Below are 15,651 nucleotides of genomic sequence, written 5' to 3'. Positions count from 1 at the left end.
ATCTAAAATACGGGAAAATGTAAAATCAAGGAAAATTTATTAATATTTTACTATGTTGGGAGCATCAAGATTGAATATATGAGGGTGGATCATTAAGTAGCTATCGCACAATATTTTTTTCGCACTATGTTATTGTGGCTGGGACGTTGAAATTTTACAGACGCATAGTTTGAAGTTCGGGCTAGAGATGTCATTTGTTTGATCAGGTGTAACTCTTGGGGCAGAAGCGTGAACTACTTAGCAAAGTAGTTGTCAGCGTGTGAAGAGTAAAGAGCTGTAGTTCGTTTTTTCTGGGTGAAAGGACAAAACCCTAGTGAAATTCACAAGGAAATGTTAGGCGTGGATGGAGAAGACTGTTTGGACCATAGCAACATCTTTCAAGGAGGCCATGTGAACCTTGTTGACTCGTCACGTTCCGGGCAACCAGTAACAGCTGCAATGGCTGTTACAGCCATTGAGCAGCCAATTCTCAACGTCTGGCAGATCCATCTAAGATCCTTGTCAGAGCGGTTCAACATTTCTTACGGTACGGTATGCGATATCGTGCATGACAAACTGAATTTTCGTAAAATTAATGCCAGCTAGGTGCCGAAGAAGAAGTCCAGATAGCTGTATTCCCAAATGACTGAGTTCTGTGAACAGGGTATATTGAAACTAGTGCCATGATGGGAAAAATGTGTTGAAAGACTTGGCTCCTATGTCGAAAAGTAGCTAAAATATGTGGTTTCATTGTGTATAATGTATGCTGTCTTACCTATTAAACTTATTTTTTAAAAAATTGTGCGATATTTAATGATCCACCCTCGTATATGCAGGAAAATGTAAAATCGAGGTTCCACTGTATTTCATTATATGTACAAGGTGCATTTAATAAATAACTGGAACAATAGTATAAGAAAAATCTAAAATAAGACTGTGATTGTTATACGTTTGTTATTTTGTGAAAGCATCTGTAAGCTATTCATAGCTGGGGCTACTTACCTGCCTCGTGCATGGGATGCTGGGAAACAGTTACACAAGGTGGCGGCACCCTTACAGGAGTGCTTCAAGCTGGAGCAGCAAAGTCTCGTGAGATTTTTGTTGAGTGATGGCGTGAAACCAATAGAAATTCATCGCCACATGACAGTACAGTATGGTGATAACTGTATGAGTTGATCACAAGCGTGTGAGTGGGCTGAGATTGCTGTCAGTGAAATTGCTTGCCCACCATATCAGCCATGACATACTGCTGCACGAAATACTAAATCCAGCCATTCTGCAGAGACGACGTGACGTGGTCTGGTGCCCACTGGTGTGCTTTTGCTCCAACACAATGCGAGACCACACACTGCCAGTGTCACATTGTCTACCATCAAGGACCTAAAGCTTGAGTGCTTACCCCACCCTCCATATTCACCCGATCTCGTGCCTTCCGATTTCCACACCTTTGGCCCACTGAAAGATGCACTAAGTGGGCCGAGGTTCTAGAATAACGACAAAGTCCAGACAGCAGTACATGAGTGGTTACGCACGCGTCCAAAAGTGGAATTTCCTGTGGAATCAGTGCACTTATCAAGTGTTGGCGTAGGTCCATTGAACTAAGAGGACTTACTTGTTATTTTGGTGCTTGTAATGAATATTTGTTACAACATATTTCCGGTTATATATTGAATGAGCCTTGTATTTTAAAATGTGATAATGGAGAACAACATGGTAATGCTACTTGCCAGTATTTATAACATTTCCATAACTATAGTGTAAAAGACAGCAAATGAATATATTTCCACAAAATACTGGAATTTGTAGCCTATGATACCCTAAAATAAATATGACGAGCAAAATTTGGTGAAAACATGTTGGGGCATTGCACAAAAAGTGATCCTACTCCATGTAAATAAAATGGATTAATATGAAAATTATTAGTGTTTTAATTTCATTAAGGTTTTAATGTTTGTAAATGCACAGTACATAATTTGAACATTTCACCAACATAAATTATTAGTATCTGTAGCCTATATGTTTAACAGACAAATGAAGTCAAATTTTGCTACATTTTTAAAGCTTCACGCATGGAACACTTTTTTGTTAATGCTTTTCATGCATTCGGGCTATGTCATCATGCTCAAGTTTTTTAATGTTAGCAGACACCATAAAGTACTTCATAATTCTATGAAATCAGTTCATTGTGAATATTTTATTCCAATCTTTTGTCTAGAACCTTACATTGTGTGTGTGATATGTCACACGTGTAATGCTGGAATAAACGTTTCACTTTTGTGCTGGATTTTTTAAAAAAAATCTTCTCATTGCTCTAATATTTGTTTATTAAATTATCATTTATTATTTTTTATAAATAAATTTCATAGTACTTTCAATTTCGGAGTAATGTAATGCCGGCCCCGTGGCAGAGTGGTTAGCACATCGTGCTACAACGCCAGGGGTCCCAGGTTCGATTCCTGGCCTGGTCATGGATATTTGTGAGTGTCCATTCATCAATTGCATCACATCATCACTCATCCCCATCTTCGCAAATTAGCCAAAAGTGGCACAAAAAGCAAAGTAAAATAAAGCAAATCAATCAAAGCATTTCGGAGTAATGCTCTAAAAGTACAAGGATACATATTTCACTGGTGTCTCTCACTCTAATTTGATGTTTGTCTTGGTAATTTTTACATCTTCCTTTCAGAGAAAGGCGACTCTTCTTCAGGAATACCGTATTCAAAACAAGTCCAACAGGTTTCTTGATAAAAGAATAGGAGAAAGAAACATCACTATGACGGCAGAGGAAAGGGCTATGGCAAGATTTACAGCTGAGAGAGTGAAGACACAGAACAAGGTGTGCTTTTATCTTTTGCAAATAGCAATATTTGATGCTTTATCGTCAGGCACAAATCTAGAGCTTTACTTCGTGGGGAGTCCGTTTCAAGTGTGTCATTAATAATAATAATGAAGTTTATAATTAATAGCTTAATAAGATTAATGTGTGTATTATTATGATTATTAATGGTCAACTAATAATTGTTGTTATTCCATGAACAGATAATAAGATGATAATGTGTAGAACAATTTTAAATTTATTATTTATTGAATATCACAATGATTGGTAGGTCCATTGATCATTATTTTTATGCTTTATTACTAGTGGTGGATTGTCAGCACCATGCTATGTAATAGGAATGGGCCAGTACCGATAAAGTACCGATATAAAATTTACTGATACCGATAACCGATATTCTACCGATCCGATATAAAATTAGAAATGGTCCTTTAAGAACCTGAAAGGTTCATTGACTTCCTTAATAAATGTGTGTTTCAAGGTGACTGCTGTGAAAAAGAAATTGCATTTTTAGACATTTACTTTTTTTTAAAATTAGAGCATGGAGATTATCCAAAAATATTACAACAAAATGGCAGAAGTTTGCACTAAATTATCAGATATTTATCGATATATTGGATCGGTAAAATAATCGGTAATTTTACCAATAAACTGATACACCGATATGCCTATATCGGCCAATATCGATAGAGTACCGATTAATCGGTCCCATCCCTGCTATGTAATAACCACCTACTCCTTATCCCGCCTGTGAACTGCATTCGAAGGAAGCTTGTTTATCAGTATCCGATGTCAAAATGAAAGTTTTCCGTGAGGGCGCAAGCAGGGGGAGGGGGAAGACTGGTTGTTGAATCTGCGTTGTGAGAATGGAATTTCGAAGCGCGCTAAAGGAAACCTTTGTTTTTTTAGCACAAGTGTCCACAAGGTGCGACAGGGTTACCCTGCATTGTCTAAAAATAGAATTTCAAGCAGCTGCAAGAATCGGCGCTCATTTTTCACTGCGTTCTAGCTTTTCGTCCGTGAATGTTGTGCGTAGGTGTCGTTTTGTGACCAAGTGCGAGGACATTTTTTGGGTGAAGTGACAATTTTTTAAAATAATTTTTGGGGGTTTTCTCCCTTCCCCCTCCATATATATGCCAAATTTGCATAAATTTTGCATTTTGACATTTTTTTCGGGGGCGGGGGAAACAATTTTTTTTAAGAAAAGTATTTTTGAGGGGATTTCCCCCCTTTCCCCCTCCATATGTACGCCGAATGTGCATAAATTATATATCGTCTGAATCTGTGATTCATTCTGCATACAACGGTATATCATTCATATCTCCAGGGCAAATAGTCTCTGAGCTAAAGTCATTTCAAGGTACCGCTGCATTTTGAAGCTTGAATCAGTGGCATGCCGACCATTCCTTTTGGGGGTACAACTGAAGTTACATTGGTCATATGATAATAATGCAAATATTTTTGTGTTCCTTACATGTCAGCGATCATTTCCATGTGCATGTCGACACTGTCATGTACTTTTTTCTTGTAGGGAGGGTGGGGGAACCAAATTTTTTTTTCCGAAATTTTGGAATTTTGAGAGTTAGCCCCCTCCCCCTGCCACATATACGCCAAATTTGCATAAATTTCATATAGTCTGAATCTCTGTTTCATTCCGCGTACAACGTTATATCACTCATCTCTCTAGGGCAATTAGTCTCCGATCTACACTCATTTAATTGAACTCTGCATTTTGCTCAAAATCGGCTTGGGACAGAGGCGCTTACTTGTGAAAATGGCCTTGGGACTGAAAAGGTTGAATATGGACTTGGTTAGTTTTTTTTTTGGGGGGGGGGGGGGCTCACTCCTTGCATCCTCCTCTCAATATGTCCTTGGTTGTACAAAATATTAGTGATGGGGATAATTAATTCTTTACTATTTATTAATACTAGAATTTGAGTATGTTGGTACATTTGGTAATTCTTTCATACGTAACCCGTAACCTTTTCCTTAAATCTACAAATGTTTTGTTATCCCCATGAACGTAAAAGCAATATGTGCCTATGATGTGTTTTAACTATATTTCTCAATTCATAGTTTATTTTCCTGAAAAGACACCTACTGGTTACGTCTGATTACATGTAATTTTTTTTTTGTATCAACATTGATTTCAAACCTAAAAAATTAAATAAATTCTTCTCCTTCATGCATTTTCCATGATACAAAAGACAAATTTTAATAACATCTTTTTCTATAACAGAAATCAATGTTTAATCTTGCTGATGATGAAGTTCTGACTCACCGTGGCCAGACGTTGAGTGAAATAGAGAAGTTTGACGATCCACGCAGTGATGATGAGGCTGATGGAGATAAGCTTGATGGTAAATAGTTTTAACAAATTTTTGTGGACTCTGATCATGTAGATAGCAACATTATTATTATTATTTTTTTGAGGGGATCATCTTCTATATGTATAACCAAATACTGATACTTGCTCTTGTAACAGTTGGGCTGAAAAGTTCGTAGGCTGACTCATAGATGGCGTTACTAGAATTAAATCCATGTGATTTTTACTTAGTACTAACCTTCAAAAGATACGTGTATAAATTTCACAGCTGCCGGATAATTAGTTCGTGAGATATAGCATTGTGAGTGAAGCAGCTTTTGTTATTCTGAAAAAATGGATAACAAAGGATTTCACGTGTTAATAAAGCATTGCTTTTTGGCGAAAAAAAATACTGTTGAAGCCAAGGCTTGGCTTGGCTTGATAAACATTATTCGGACTCTGCACCAGGAAAATCAACCGTTGAGAAGTGGTTTGCTAAATTTAAACGAGGCGAAATGAGCATCGAAGACGATTCATGCAGTGGACGCCCCAAAGAGGCTGTTACCGACGAAAACATCAAAAAAGTCCACAAAATAATTTTAAATGATCGTAAAGTGAAGTTGATCGAGATAGCTGAGACTTTAAAAATATCAAAGGAACGTGTTGGACATATTGTGCATGAATATTTGAACATGCGAAAGCTGTGTGCAAAATGGGTGCCGCGCGTGCTCACAATCGATCAAAAGCAACAACGTTTTGATGATTCGGAGCAATGTTTAGCGATATTCAACCATAATAAAATTGCTTCCCCATCCACCATATTCTCCAGATCTGGCCCCCAGTGACTTTTTCCTGTTTGCAGACCTTAAAAGAATGCTCGCTGGAAAGAAATTTAGCACTGATGAAGAGGTAATCGCCGAAACTGAGGCCTATATTGAGGCTAAAGAGAAATCGTACTATAAAAATGGCATCGAAAAATTGTATGACCGCTATAATCGTTGTATCGCCCTTGAAGGCAACTATATTGAATAATAAAATCGAATTTTGCCAAAAAAAATTTTTTTACTATGTTAGCCTACGAACTTTTCAGCCCAACTGTTATAATATTACATGGGGCATTCCACGAAAAGTGGTCCTACTCTTTGTAAATAACAAAATGAATTAATATGGAAATTATTGTTGTTTTTAATTGCATTAAGATTTCGGCATTTGTGAATGCATATAATTTGTGCATTTGCCACCTATATGCTTTACAGACAAATGAAGTCAAAATTTGCCACAATTTTAAAGCATCACATAGGTAACGCACTTTTGTTAATGCCTTTCATGCATTCAGCCTATGCCATCATAATCAAGTTTTTTTTTATTTGTTCGCAGAAATCAGTTCATTGTGAATATTTTAATCCAATCTTGTGTCTAGAACTTTACATTTCGTGTGTAAAATGTCACACATGTAATGCTGGAATGCCCCTGGTAGCTTGTGATAGACGGTTTGGCGATCTCTAGAGGCACATATTTTTGGTAAATAAAAAAGCAAAATTTCAGTACAAAAACAGAGTCGATTTTGGGTTCAAAAGCAGTAAATAAAATACAATTTCGGTGTTATAGCGGTGAATAATCACATCAAAAGTTCTATATAAAATGACATTTTGGTTTTAAAATTGTGAATATAATCCTAAATTTGATTTAAAAACTGCACTTATTACACAAAATAAACTTACCCCTTCTAATAGCACTATTTATGTCGTTACCAGAGTATTAAGTTTATTCCTGTGTAAAGTGGTCCATTTTTGCTTCTCAAATATTTACAGCAGAATTAATCAATTTTCCGTGAATTGCATAACTCACAGGATGCTTCAGACTTCAGAAAGTGTCACGTCGGTATATAAACGCTAAATTTTGTGTTTAAGAGTATATTTCACATTTTGCAGTTAATTTCGCATTATTTCGTGACAAACAGGGTAGAAAAATGCACCTCACACCTTTCAGAAACATGAAAAATGAAAATTACAGCATGTTATTTCATATTTCGTGTTTTCGTCAAAAACGAAATTTGCATGCCTCTAGCGATCACACATAATTTATATTTTATATCCACTGGCTTTGTAGAGGATATGTCTAAAGACATATTTATTTTCTAATGTGATACCCTGTTATATGTTTGAACTATGGATATGGCTACAGAATTCAGCCTTTTCATGGAACATTTGCAATTATTCAGGCTGTGTACCAGTCCGATAAAGGAAAGTTTACTCTTTTTCTGGAAAAATCAAGTTTTTTGTGTGTGTGTGTGTGTGTGGTTGTGCAGTGAAGAATAGGACAAGCAAGAAATGTTTAATTCCTTGTAACTACAAGAGAAATAATTCTACTATTTCATCCCATCCCTAGTTTTTAAAAAATTACGAGTTAAAATTGAGACTTGTAAATAACTTTTTAAATACAGGGTGGGCACAAAGTCGCTTTCCACAATAAATGAGAAATCTTATTTTGACGAAAGCAACTTTGTGCCCACCCTGTATGTACCAAACCTCTAAACACATCTAAAATTAAGTGTTTGATGTGAGACATTGAATCAACTAATACTTCACTGTGTTCCAGCTGAGTTCGTGGAAGAAGCTCACTTTGGAGGTTTCATGAAGAAGGTGGAAGGCGAGTCAAAAAGCAGGAAGGATTTGATAGCGGAGCTGATATTGGAGTCTAAGAAGCGCAAGGCTGAGAAGCAGAAGGACCAAGAGAGAACACACAAACTGACAGAGAAGCTGGACAGCGACTGGAAGGACTTGCTTCCAATCGTAGCATCCTCCAAAAAGTCTCAAAATGAAGAAGCTGAAGTTGGCAAAGCAGATTCTTATGATATTGTCATGAGGGAGCTTAAGTTTGAGGCCAGGGGAAAGGTAATTCTCACTTTTTGGCTCTCATCGTTTTCTTTTTTAACAAATGCATACGTCTTCCTTTGACTTCGAACGTGGATGTTGTTGTGTGATGCTTTCATAGGTATATGCAAGGAAAAACAGTTCTTGTGAGTCGAATCATGCATGCTTACCTTCCACTCCCCTCCCTGTGGCTTCAGGTCATCCAAGAGTGAAGGTTGAATCTTTTGGTTTCACTGATGGGTGTTTCAAAATTATCAAATTCATTGACGTTTAAGATTCAAGCTATAATATTAGAATTTTCCTTAACATGTACACAGAGTATACATCTGTAGCAGTCAGAAAATATTTTGAAATAAGAAACTAATTTAAAATATAGCCCTCCACCCCGAACCTTTTATTAAGGGAAATTTGTACCCTCAGATGAAAGTTACCAAAATTCTGAAATGTATATTTTTTCTTGAAACAATTTTTGATGTAACGGTTTGGAAAACCACTTGATTCTTTCATCAGATATTTATTCTTAGTTTGAACATTACATCAAAATTTATGTTGTGACATATTGTCACAGCAGGTATTTGCGCCAATGCCAGCTTGTCAGATATTGCCACAAGGAGCTCTTTCTCGTAGTATGTGACTTGTTGGACATACTGTGTCTCGGATAATATTTGGATATACATGCACAATTTTTTCCATGTTAATGAAAACATATCAGACAAATGTAGGTACCGTTTTGTACCTTTTTGTCCTGGCGTTGCTAGAGAGAGGGTCTGACAAATTTCAAATTTCGTAAAAAAAAAAAAAAGTTTTTCTTCTTCTTCTACCTGATAATGGAAAATTTTGTTTTTATAGCATAGCCTTATAGCCCCATGTGTACTGAACAGAACGAGGTATAATTTGTAACTCTGGCTTTCTGAGTTCCAGAGATATAACATTTTATTTAAAAACATGCGGAAGTTTAAAATTCGCACTGAAAACTCCTCCGTCGTTGGTGAGTTTCTCGGCAAAACACACTCCGTCATCTAAGGGTTAATGCTTGTAAGAACTGTAAATTATGAGAGATATCTTAGCGGATGAATGGGAAAAGTCTTTCCACTGCCTGTAAAATCACTGTGGATGGATGGAAAGTTCATGTGGCAGCAATTAAGGCACCAGATATTTCAGTTCCGTCTTTTTTGTTCAATATGGTATGACATGCTCAAATTACTATTATTAACAAGGAGAGTTTAAAAATGTTGATTCCCCCCTTTGTGTATTATGGGGTAGATCTTTATAACTCCTCAACCACCACTTTTTGCTGATATATTTCACTTTTACATGTAATAATAGAACAAAAAAAACACTTTAACAACATGTGACAATTAGGGACCCAGGGGCAAAGGCCCAATTTTTCAAAATTTCCCAAAAATTAAGACTTTCAAAAATGTTGCAAAATTTCATTTTTTTTTCTTGAATGAACATTACATATGCTCAAAGAGTGGTCTTTTATCGTGCTTCTTCTTAATTTTGGTCCATCCAGCATCCATAGGGCCGATGCGAGAAGCAAAAATTCCAGAAATTGTTTCCGTAAGCTAGCAACATTCTCCCCACTTATACATTGTTATTTTTGTACCACTGCTACATACTACATTTTTCTCATTCACTTTGCTGAATACCAATTCATTTTGTAAAATTTTGATTTTGTTCTTCCTTTAATTTTCATTATTGGGAGGTATAATGTATAAATTTCATCTCCGGTAAAAGCCATCCATTTCCGTGAAAAGAAAAAAAATATTTAATCTCTACGACAATTAGTTCATACGATTTTGTTTGTACATCGCTGCAAGTTTGAAAAGCATGCTTGAAAAGTTCCCATCCACAGAGGTTTCCCTCGCACGCAAGGCTCTGTGTGCTAAAGGTTACTTTACTACGTAACCAATGTGTGGCTTCACCAAATTTTCCACAATTTAGAACTCTTATTTTTGAACTTGCCTTATCATTAGAGCCCGGAAGTTCAGGCATTTATTTTCGTTAAAGTAGGCAGGCAAAAAGGCATTTATAATGTGGTAAATAGGCACTAAAAATGAAAAAAAGGCAAAATAAACCGAAAAAAGGCACATTTAGAAGTCGCTTACTTTTATCTATAATTTCTTGCAAAATGTTAAAATCTAAATTGGGAAGAGCATTTCAATTTTCTCCATCTTGATTGCACATAACTACAAGGTGCTTTTTAAGTTCTAAACATTCATTGATAGTCGTCTGTCAGAGAGAATGTTTTTCATAATAGAAAATGATCTTTCTACTTCGACAGAAGTTATTGGAGCATACATATAACAAGCTAATGTAGCTGGACTCATTTTGGTAACAGCATTTTCACCTTTTAGAATATCACAAATTGTTTTCAGTTGTTTCAAGTCCTCATTTGCACTCACTACCCGTTAGCACTTATCCGCAACAGCTGACCCCTTTTCTCCTGGCACTTCCATCATCTGCTGCATAGATTCCTCGAAGATTTTCATGGATGCTATAATTGTAATTGTCTCTGGCAATGCACCATAATGTGCAAAAGTAAACTTGAATAGCACAGGAGTTTTTTTCACTTGACGAATTGAAGCCGCTTCATTTTCTGGAAGAGCATCTATCACCTCACTGATTTTTTGAAGGTTGTTAGCATAATATATAGCTGCTGATATCCAGCTTCCCTATCTCGTCAAGACTGGTTGCTGAGGTAAACGAAGCTCAATCGCAACTTCCTGAAATTTTCGGGTTCGAGAGGGAGATTTCAGAAATATCTTCTTTGTGTTCGAAATCAACCTGTCCACTTCAGCAGTCAATCATGCACAAGAAATGTTAACCGAAAGGCAATATCCTGACTCAGCATGAAATACTTTTTTCTCACACTTTTCTCCTTCAGCAATGTTGAAACATGCGTGAGTTCAATATTAAATAAGGCGAAAATTATTCACATAATAAACGGAAGAAAAATTAATGCCAACAACGTTTTTTGGGAGAAAAATAATATATATACACATTTTTTTTTAAAAAAAATGTCAAATTTCATTGAAAAAGGCAAAAGAAGGCATTATAATTAAAAATAGGCAGTGGGGTCCCAAATAGGCAAAATAGGCAAAATGAAAAGGCTTCCAAAACATTTGAAACAACATAAGAAACGTTTATCCGGAAAAAATTTATCAATATATGCAGTAGATAAAAAGAGGCATTTTGCCAAACTTCGGGGCTCTACTTATCATCATTTATTCATCTGTCACCATCTGCAATAGAACTGAGTGTGTTAACTGTTTAGCATGCCTCTTGCATGTGCAGTTTTGTTGTGAACTGCTAGGTGGACTGTTGTGGTTTGTTCTTGTCTATTGGGTCATCTGCTTTTGTTGGAATTTAGTTGTAACATTGGGTTTCACATAGGGGGCATGGCCACTACTGTGTTTGGTTGATGTGTATAATGCATTGTGGTATGTGCTTCTTTGTAGATACCTTTGTTTTTTATTTTCTTATTTTTTGTGCAAAAAATGTATGCGATGTATAAATACTTCTTTCAGGGGAATGAAGATACATTATTTTATCAGTGGATGGCAGCAGCAAGTATTTCATAGAAATGGACTGACGAAGAAAACCAACAAACTTCCGTAGCTTTTTACATGTGTAATTTTGTATGTTAATTCCATGCATAATGCATGTCTAATTGCCATCGGGCACCTAGGCATATAGACACTAGTACCATGTGTCTGTATTTTCTATTATATCATCACTTTGGTACAGTGGAACCTTGATTTTACATTTTTTACGGGACAGGGTGTGCAGAAACTTCAAATCTGGAAAAATGTAATATCCGGGAACGTAAAATTGAAGTTCCACTGTATTAACACTTTGATGTATTTACCCTGACTTGTTATTTTCTGTTATCAAAATTTTTGCTCTTGTGTGTGGACGGTTATGAGCTTGCTACATCTCTCATATTGTTTATGATTGTTCTCTTTGTAGCCAACGGACAGATTGAAAACCGAAGAAGAATTGGTAGTGGAGGAAAAAGAACGTCTCGAAAAGCTGGAAGAGGAGAGGCTTATGAGAATGAAGGGCTTTGTGGAAGATTCATCAGATGCACCGAAACATAGAAGTGCAGATGATTTGGATGATGGGTACGTTTATTCTGCCTGTTCTCCTCCATTGAAACAATGGCTCTTCATTTTGTGCTTTGATTGCCAAACTTCTGACATTTCATAATAGAAAGCTATAAATTACTTTTACGACAATGTAGTTCCTTTCCTGACAGATTTTGAGGTGAAGTGCTGAGGCATTGCACACGAAACATGATCCTTGTAAATATAATTCATGTTTCCATTTTTTTTTTCTAAATACAGGGTGGAGCATTTTCGACTACCTATTTTATAATGAAGACAGGATTTGCTGATGACATTTACTTTTATTTTTCATTTCTAGAACAAACATCGCACCTTTGGATTACAGAAAATGTGTACATGAACAATGTGCACACAATTATTTCTTGAAAATAACATCTTTCAAATGATGTCCCTTGCGAACGCCGAGGACTGTGAACCACAGCAACGCGCACACGTTCAATGTTCTCTGTTGTTCTGACTGCTCTTTTTCTCCCATGCAGTTTATTTTGAACACTTCCAACTTCACGCCAGTGTTTCCACCATTCATTGATTGTTTTCCTGTTAGGAACTCGTCCACGGCATTGTTGATCACCATACTCCCTGCAGAATGCACACTGCACCGCTACAATTGACTTCGTTTACACGAACTGCTCCACACAAAGTATACGTTGCTGTAGATGCCAATGCTCCATTTCTACTGAAATCCAAAGTCACAGTGTACACAAGGCAGGAGGAAACCGCCCTCCCAATTCATTTGTTTTGCAGTGTTGCCAACCTCAAACTGTGTAGTCGAAAATGCTCCACCCTGTATGAGCCTCATTATGAATTAGGGATGGGCCGATATGAAATTTTGGCCGATACCGATAAAGTACCAATATAAAATTTACCGATATTCTACCGATCCGATATAAAATTAGAAATGGTCCTTGAAGAACTTCAAAGGTTCATTGACCTCCTTAATAAATGTGTGTTTCAAGGTGACTGCAGTGAAAAAGAAATTGCATATTTAGACATTTACTTTTTTAAGACAGTAGGGCATTGAGATTATCCATAAAAATTACAACAAAATGGCAGAATTTTGCACTAAATTATCAGATAATAATCGATATATCGGATCGGTAAAATAATCTGTAATTTTACCGATAAATTGATACACCGATATGCCTATATCGGCTGATACCGATAGAGTACCGATTAATCAGTCCCATCCCTATTATGAATTATGATGGGGCTGATCCCATACTGATACCAATGATATTGGCATCAGTAGGAATTTAACCAGCAAAACCATTCAATACTTTTGCAGTGTCCAAGTGTCTTGTGGAGTCTGCAAGAATGCTGCCTGACAGTTTCATGGAGTCTAAATATCCTGAAAGAATAATTTTCATTATTTTTGCAACAACACTGATGGAGAGAAATGGATTTTATGATTACAGCAGGTGTCCCACTTGCTATTGGTCCCACATAACGTGTGAAATAACTAATACATGGGGATGAAATTATAGGCAGATTCAACTTAATCTATGAATTGACTGATCATTGCATAAGGTGTTGAAAGTGATTTCCGTTAGCATGTAGATGCTCTTCAAAGCGAAGTTCCATGTTATCAAAGGTTATCGCTAGCTGTTCAGCAGCTACAGGCTCGATTTGCTGGTGAGTGTTTTCTTCCACTGTCACGATACTCCACAGTTTGTTCAGATACTCTTTACCTTTATACATGCCCCAAAGGAAGAAATCAGGGAGTGAAAGATCAGGCGACCTTGGTGTCCAAATGTTTTTGAGATGAGCGAAATGAGCTAACAAGTGATGGATGTCATGTTGTGCAGGTCCACTTGTGTCCGATATGAACAACAATCTTGCCGCTTACAACCTAGCTTTCTCACTCTCTCCTACCTGTCTCCCCCAATTTTTTGTTCCGTACTCATCTCCTTTACAAAGTTATAAAGAAAATGTTTGGGGCCAATAGCAAGTGGGACGCACTGTATTATTATCTCATGTGAAATTATGAATGTATTAGAGCAAAACTCTCTCTGATATATTTGCAGTGTTGAATTTATAAAAATTGCTAACTACCTTCAAGTGTTATAATTTCAAGTAGGGATGGGACCGATTAATCGGTACTCTATTGGTATCAGCCGATATAGGCATATCGGTTTATCGGTAAAATTACCGATTATTTTACCGATCCGATATATCAATAAATATCTTATAATTTAGTGCAAAATTCTGCCATTTTGTTGTAATTTTTATGGATAATCTCGATGCCCTACTTTTTAAGAAAGTAATTCTCTAAATATTCAACTTCTTTTGCAGTCACCTCAAAACACATATTTATTAAGGAGATCAATGAACATTTCAGGTTCTTCACGGACCATTTCTAATTTTATATCGTATCGGTAGAATATCGGTATCGGTAAATTTTATTTCGGTACTTTATCGGCCCATCCCTAATTTCAAGTATCAGTATTGGTGAGAATCAGCAAAACTGCTACCAATCGCCTGTGAATCTCTGCTGTGGCTACACCCTCCTTCCACAGAAACCACGTCATCCAACACTGTCCCTGCTGATCGCTCTCCATGCTGTCCTTGCACGTACTGACAGCTGGCGGCAGACCTATGTACTGCCTATCAGCAACCGTTACGACAAGCCAAATGGCAGACTGGATAATGGGAATTTCGAAAGTGTAAATCCATATGGAATGCCTCTTGTAGGCAGCACTTTTCCAGACCCCGTGAGATATCTATGCTATAGAAAAATCCTGGTGATTCTATTTAAATTGACAAATTCCAATACAGATACAGTAGCATTTATATCAGTTCAGCCTTCATCATCATCAAAGTGCTTTTCTCCCACATTGTAATTTTTCATAAATTAATAATTCATGAACAAACCCAACTAAAGGACATGAGATGTGTTCAGGGGTATTCCACACTCTTCCTCACACAAAATATTGGCTTAACCCTATTGATGATTGTGTTTTTATTTAGGTTGTCAATATCGATATATCAGTATTAGCATCAAGAAGTTTTGGTTTGAATTTCGTGAAGTCTCTTCATAAAATGTGCACTCATTAAGTTTGATATGGAAAATGTTATCTAAGATGTGAAGTTACAAATATATTCACTTCACAGTTGCTGTTTTCTGCCCAATTTCAGGGGCTTTCAGTTCCCATACATTGACCTTTTTTGCTAGGATAGTGACAGTATAATCAAAGTATGTAATGGAAACGGTGAAATATGCCTCGGGTATAAATAATGCATGCCCAAATGTACATATATAATTTCAGTTGTATTGGTAAGAGATTTAATTTACACACAAGTTTGAAATTATTTTCTGCCTCCGTGCTAGTATATTATTCTGTGTATAATCTTACAGGCTTGACATAGAACCAGAAACCAAGGAGATTGCTGAAGAATCTACTGAGGATAACGTGAAAGGTAAATTGACTTTCAATACCCTTTTTCACATCTTTCCAAGTCTAAACTTCAACCTTTTGCACCTTGGTACTATTGTCTTTTGATTCTCTTTACTATACAAAGCTTAAA

At 36.6% G+C, this 15,651-nt stretch overlaps 1 protein-coding gene across 1 annotated transcript in view; it reads left to right on the top strand.

Annotated features, from left to right (window-relative positions):
* The window catches only part of LOC145981626 (nucleolar protein 14-like), a 54,657-nt gene that overhangs the window by 7,643 nt on the left and 31,363 nt on the right, over positions 1 to 15,651 (top strand). The window contains exons 3-7 of the mRNA XM_083115007.1: positions 2,666 to 2,815; positions 5,055 to 5,175; positions 7,719 to 8,014; positions 11,969 to 12,123; positions 15,482 to 15,543. Of these exons, the coding sequence (XP_082971133.1) occupies positions 2,666 to 2,815; positions 5,055 to 5,175; positions 7,719 to 8,014; positions 11,969 to 12,123; positions 15,482 to 15,543 (784 nt within the window). The remainder of the gene's footprint in view (positions 1 to 2,665; positions 2,816 to 5,054; positions 5,176 to 7,718; positions 8,015 to 11,968; positions 12,124 to 15,481; positions 15,544 to 15,651) is intronic.

Source organism: Lepisma saccharinum, chromosome 29 (genome assembly GCF_977018435.1).
Source record: "Lepisma saccharinum chromosome 29, izLepSacc3.1, whole genome shotgun sequence".
Classification (NCBI taxonomy): Eukaryota; Metazoa; Arthropoda; class Insecta; order Zygentoma; family Lepismatidae; genus Lepisma; species Lepisma saccharinum.
Note: the sequence above shows the minus strand (reverse complement) of the source record. Positions and strands in the feature narration are given on the sequence as shown.